Source organism: Astatotilapia calliptera, chromosome 14 (assembly GCF_900246225.1).
Source record: "Astatotilapia calliptera chromosome 14, fAstCal1.2, whole genome shotgun sequence".
Taxonomy (NCBI): domain Eukaryota; kingdom Metazoa; phylum Chordata; class Actinopteri; order Cichliformes; family Cichlidae; genus Astatotilapia; species Astatotilapia calliptera.
Window position 1 is genome coordinate 804,279 of NC_039315.1, and position 6,312 is coordinate 810,590.

The 6,312-nt window shown below is 42.5% G+C and overlaps 1 protein-coding gene across 1 annotated transcript; it reads right to left on the reverse strand.

Annotated features, from left to right (window-relative positions):
• Positions 1-4,548: 4,548 nt before the first annotated feature.
• On the reverse strand, positions 4,549-5,478 carry LOC113036505 (olfactory receptor 11A1-like). Its single transcript, XM_026192899.1, has one exon. It carries the CDS (start codon positions 5,476-5,478, stop codon positions 4,549-4,551), a length of 930 nt encoding a protein of 309 aa, XP_026048684.1.
• Between the last annotated feature and the right edge of the window lie 834 nt (positions 5,479-6,312).

The window sequence follows — 6,312 nt, forward strand, 5'->3', positions numbered from 1 at the left end:
TGGTTATTATTATATTTACATGCTTCCAGCTCCCGTTTTTCCTCGATGACAACTCGTACCTTTCCACTCGCCTTTTTCTCCCTCCTCGCTCACAGACACATAACGTGTATGGCAGTCCATTCTCCCTGCAGCACGGACTACACTGCCCATGATGCTACATTCTTTAGAGCTATGCTTGTAGCATTCTGCCTGTTAGCTTAGCACAACAACAACAACAACAACAACAACGAAAAGGCGCTCTCTCACCCAGGAAACACACAGTCACAGAGAGAGAGAGAGCGTCGCCCTGTAACCATGGCAACCGTAACGCTGCCGCCTGGAACGAAAGAACGTAGCTGTCAAACAAACCCAAACAGTCCTGACCCGCGACAAAATGAAACAGGAAAGTACCGCAGTGTAATCCATTTATTTCAACAAAGTAACTGTATTCTGAATACCACCTTTTTAAACGGTAACTGTAACAGAATACAGTTACTCATATTTTGTATTTTAAATACGTAACGGCAGTACATGTATTCCGTTACTCCCCAACACTGCATATGACCCCCTATGAGCAGCACTTTGGCAACAGTGGGAAGGAAAAACTCCCTTTTAACAGGAAGAAACCTCCGGCAGAACCAGGCTCAGGGAGGGGCGGGGCCATCTGCTGTGATTGGTTGGGGTGAGAGAAGGAAGACAGGATAAAGACATGCTGTGGAAGAGAGACAGAGATTAATAACAGATATGATTCAGTGCAGAGAGGTCTGTTAATACATACTGAGTGAGAAAGGTGACTGGAAAGGAAAAACTCAATGCATCATGGGAATCCCCCGTCAGCCTACCTCTATTGCAGCATAACTAAGGGAGGATTCAGGGTCACCTCAGGGTGTACCATGAGGCCAGGGTCCCTCCGATCTGGCAGGTAATGGTTCTGCTCAGCCGTGCGTTGCCACAGTACCCTGGTGTAGGGCTGTGAGATATGACCAAAGTCTCATCTCCCGATATAAGAATTCTATCGTCCGATAACGATATAAATCACAGAAATGTAACATTTCCTGTAAATTCTGTGAATCTCGGGCAGCTCAACTTGTGTGAAGTGTTTCCAGCTGCGCGTCGTGTAGCTGGAGTCGAGTGTTTTAACCGATGCATGAAACGACACATTTTTAGACAGAAGTTGTAACGGCGCCGTTTTCTTTGTGAGTATTTATTACACGGCGTGCTGCGGGGAAAAGCTGTTCTAACGTTTGCGTCTAAGGTTTATTTTTTAGCACCTGGCGGCTCTTTTTTACTTCTCATCCGTAAATAATCTGCTCTTTCACGTGATTCAGTTTATTTTGAAAAGTCTCAACAGGATCTTAAGCTTTATTGTGAAAGGTTTACGTGGAAAATAAACAACCGGACACGCGGTGGTGCTACCATCGTTGTTGCTAACCACAACGCATAAAAACAGGGGCTTGTAGCTGCCATCACCAGTGTGTGGATGTGTGTGTGAATGGGTGGATGACTGGATATGTAAAGCGCTTTGGGGTCCTTAGGGACTAGTAAAGCGCTATATAAATACAGGCCATTTACCATTTGTGCGTCCGTAGTGGTTATATAAAATATAAGAGAAAGAGAGAACTTTAAGAAATTAATAATAACTACAGTGACCATCAAAACCATGAACAAATATTGCCGTAAACAGCTTATTTTGCGACACCACGAAACAAACGTTAGCGTGAAATGAAACGATAGACATTTTTATATCATCATCCGATTTAAATCGTTATATCGAGCAGCCCTACCCTGGTGCATTCCCATACTCAGTTAATCTTTTGTAGATGATGGATGGAGGGAAAGCCCAGGTCCTGCTCCACAGCTGGAAACATGAAGTCTGGTACTCGAGGGAGGCTTCAAAAAGACATAGTCTACCCTGGGCACGTGTGTTAGAAGGAGGATTATGGGATAGAGCACAGAGCTCAAACGAACCTTAGCGCCCAGCGTGCTACAGAAAGTCCTCCACACTTGAGACCCCAACTGGGGACCACGATCTGACACCATTTTTAAAGGGAGTTCATGGAGCACCAAAACATGTTCCACCATAAGATTAGCTGTCTTTGTGGGAATCTTTTGTAGGGCTAGGAAATCACCGGCCTTGAAAAACATGTCAACTATATCGAGAATTACTATCTTGCCATTTGAAGGAGGTAAACTGGTCACAAAGTCAAGTGTGACGTGAGACCAGGGCCTGCGTGGGACTGTGAGTGGCTGCGGGAGACCACAAGATGGTAGAGCTTGGCGCTTAATTTGGGCACAAGTGGTGCAGGCTGAAAGATATTCTCTCACGCTGTCCTGGTCCGTGGGAGTACATGGAGGGGGTTTCCTTCTGTGGCTGCTGAGACATCCCTTTCAGTGCTTCAACTGAGCCTCGGCTGCGAGCAATCAGCGGGAGACCTACTTCAGCTGACTCAACCGGCTCCTCCTCGCCAGTTTGTTCTACCCGTCTCGGTGGTAAATGATGTTTCCCTTTGTGGTTTTCCTTGTGTGACTTAGCTCTTCGAGTGATTTCTGTCTTCCCTTCATTCAGCGGACTTTCAACCCTGGCTTCACCTTACTGGGACAGTCCCTGTCTCCCAGCCTGTTCGCCCGCCTGCTCTCTAACCTCCACGCTTCAGCTTGAGAGCCTCCAGATGCTTTCCACAGACCTCTCTCCCCTCCCCTCAGTGATACTAACCCAGACTGGCACAGTAAAGCGAACTATTCTCCAGTTTCTAGTTATTAAGCTCTAGTTTTCTCTTCCGATTTTAACTACCTCTCCCTCTTTTACAGAATATTCCCTCGGCTTTCTGACCTCTTCCTCGTTCCTGCAACCAGCCTTTTTGGGCCCCCTCGTCACTTTAGACCACCTTTTTTAAATAAATGTCACTGTAAGCATTCCTCGCCCGTGTTTGTCTGCACTTTTGGGTCCACTTTCCTGGGCGAACCTGTTGGTTCATGACACACATCTTTATCCACTGAAGGCCACCAGAAATATTTTATTCAATGTCTTTCCTGTGTGGGCGGGGGGTGGGGGGGTTATGAGCTCATGGCTGAACTAGTTAAACATGATTGTGTAGAAAGAGGTTCATCAGGAATGCTCAATTACTGAGCAAAGCTTATACTACTACTATTAAAACTTCATACTAAACTTTTCCTCATTTTTGAACATGTGGCTCAAATGCAGGGCTCTAGACCAACTTTTTGCCAACTTGTTTTTCAACCGCGTCACTTAAAACCGCAGTTTTACATGTGCACTTTTCTAGCGCAAAAAAGACGTAAACACAAAGTGCGGACCCGCCGACACATCAGAATCAGTGAGCTGTCGGCTTTCAGCCCCGACGGTGTGTCCGTGTACGGTCCGTCAGGTGAGAAAGCCGAGAAAGAGAACGCTGATTCTGAGGCGTCGGTCCGCTCTGTGTTTACGTCTTTGTGTGGAACCCGTTTACCTGCTCTTATTTGCTGTTTGGTGGTTGTTGAAATAGTTTTTGAGCTTTATCGCTTCATTCAAGCTACTCACCTGTCTATATCCACCTGCACTTTCAACTGGACCACAGCCAATCAGAGAGGTCCCGCCCTTGACTATATCTGATTGGTTTAGACCACGATAGGGGCATAATGTGTGTCTGTGGTTGACCACACGGAGACTTTCAGAGTTGCGGAAACTTTTCCTTTTTTTTTTCTTTACTCAAACAGTTGGTCTCACCGGTGCGAACTAGGATGTTTTTTAGTCGCACCATTGAAAAATTGGTCTCACTCTAGAGCCCTGAAATGTCAAGGTTAGCGGGAAGAAAGGACCCAGGCATCGGTCTCTCATTGACTGGACACAGTACATTTTATTTACAGTGCCCCAAAAACAGTTCTAAATGTGAAAAAGTCCCAATGGTGTTCTCTTCCCCAGATGCCAGTGGTAGTGCAGCTTTACTCATGAAAATCCAACGTGCTTCTTCTCCTCTGACTGTCCACTCCCATTCATTCCCATTCATTTCCTATGGCGATCACTTTTGACTGGGAACACCACAGGTGTAACAAAGTTGATTAAAACACTCAAAATTCACTGAAAGAGGTGCTGGTCACTTTTATATGTTCAAGTGCATAGTGTGGAGGATGTCATAAGGCCTTGGGGCAATCAGATGTAAAACACAATATTTATGGGTGTTTTAAGTTGTAAATCGAACACGACAGGAAGGATTAAAGGAGAAAACATACATTTTAATATAGGTTTAAAATATATTTTGATGAACTCAGGAGTCATTTTGTAAAAATATATCTTTTAAAAATGTGTCACCAGGACTGTGAAAAAAATGCTTTTAAATTTTGTTGACCCTATAAACAATTTAAAGTTATACACAGAAGTTTCATACAGCTTCACTTTAGTACAATAAATTCTGAGTTTGTATTAGCAAAACTAAATCAGGTTGGAGTTCAGTATGAGTAAATATACTAATAGCACTTATAATAGTATATTATATACTATAATACACTATAAACTTACACAGTTAGATAAAATGGTCCAATAACATAAAGAAAAATCTCAAAATGTATTAGTTCATACTAACAAATTATATGTGTTATAAGATTTTTACATGTTACACGGATTTTGGAGAGATTCAGTCCATACATTAAAGGGTTGAAGAGCGGTGGGCATGTCAGAAAGTAAAGTGATAGAAATATCCTCAACATATTTGGTGAACTGTTCATGTTAAATCTGCTCTGCAGTATTTCAAAGCAGGCTCCAAAGGAGAAGTTGAGCAGAGAAGCGAGGTGAGGCGTGCAGGTGCTGACGGCTTTCTGTCGAGTCTGTTTGGATCCAGAAAAACAGACTTTCAGGATCCTCATGTAGGTGTACAGGATTACAATTAAAGGCCCAAAGACTGACAAGGCACTAACAGTGAGTCCATAGATGTTATTCAGTGTGGTGTCAGAGCAGGCCAGCTTCACGATGGAATGGTTGTCACAGTACACTTTGTTTATAATGTTTCCACACCGTTTTAAAGGAACGATCAAAGGCAGTGTCAGGAAATTCACAAGAAGTGGTGGTGACCATACCGCTACAATGAGTTTAGTAACTTTGTTAGATGTCATCAGTTTGTTGTATTGCAGAGGACAACAGATAGCAAGATACCTGTCATACGACATGACTGCTAAGTTTAAAAACTCTATACTTCCATAAGAGTAGACAGAGAAAACCTGCAGGAAGCAGAGAGGAGCAGAAACAGTGTGAACATCAGAGAGGATCTGAACCAGGAGGGACGGAAACAGCCCTGTACTACCATACAGCTCATTCACAAACAGGCTGCACAGAAACATGTACATAGGTTCATGTAAGCTTCTGTTCACACAGATAACCACAATCAGCAGGAGATTAGATCCAAATATAAACACATACAGAGACATGACAATAGTGAAATATAAGTACCTGAAAGTCCCACCGTCAAAGTAGGCACCAAGTATGAAATCTGAAAGCTGTGTGGAATTTTTCATGAGCCTTGTTTTCATTCAGTTACTATTGTTCACACGAAAAAACAGTTCTTTGCATTTTGGTGTTGACTTGACTGGAAGCTGTGAGGCAGCTCTTTCAAACTTGTGTTTGTTTCGCATGACGTAGAACTAAAATTTGAAGCCCAATTTGAAACAACAACCAGTCACAACTTACAACTCAAAGCCTGAAACGTTCAGTGAGTCTGAGTCAGCTTCAGCCTGCTGGAGCCGCTGAAACTCTGCTTAGGCTTCTTTAAAACGTTTAGAAGACGCCCACAGCAGTGTGACCTCATTATGAAAGGTCACACTGGTTAATATTCATGTCTTATTATTGGCAGACAAACAAACAAATAAATGCTGAATGTTGCATGGTCGTCGTCCTACATTTTACTGTGCTTTCTTAAAAATATTTTTAGTGGTTCATAGTAGGACTGCAATTATCAATTATTTTAGTAATTGATTAATTTAAAAAAAAATACAGGTCTTTCAAAATTAACTGCTCATTTGTCAAAAAGAAACAAAACAACCCATTTGGATTCACGTGTCATTATTAGATTCAATTTTTTAAATAAAACATTTTCTTAAATGCAAAAATATATAAATACTTTCAAGTAGGGTCAAATAAGATAAGATAAATGTGCAGCCTAGACTAAGGCACAACAAATGAATCTTTACTCTGTGTTCTTACATGTGTGCATGCTTGTTTAAATGTGTGCCTGAATAAATGAGTTTGAGTCTGTTCGTGTCCTTTAAAGGAGAATGTGATGGCTGCAATGAAGAAAAGCGAGTGTGTCAGCATTGTGAAGTTTGCCCTGTGCTTTGATGCTGAAAACAAAT

Excerpts from the sequence above, each read along its gene's own strand:
- LOC113036505 (XM_026192899.1), bottom strand. The coding sequence starts at position 5,478 with ATGAAAAATTCCACACAGCTTTCAGATTTCATACTTGGTGCCTACTTT.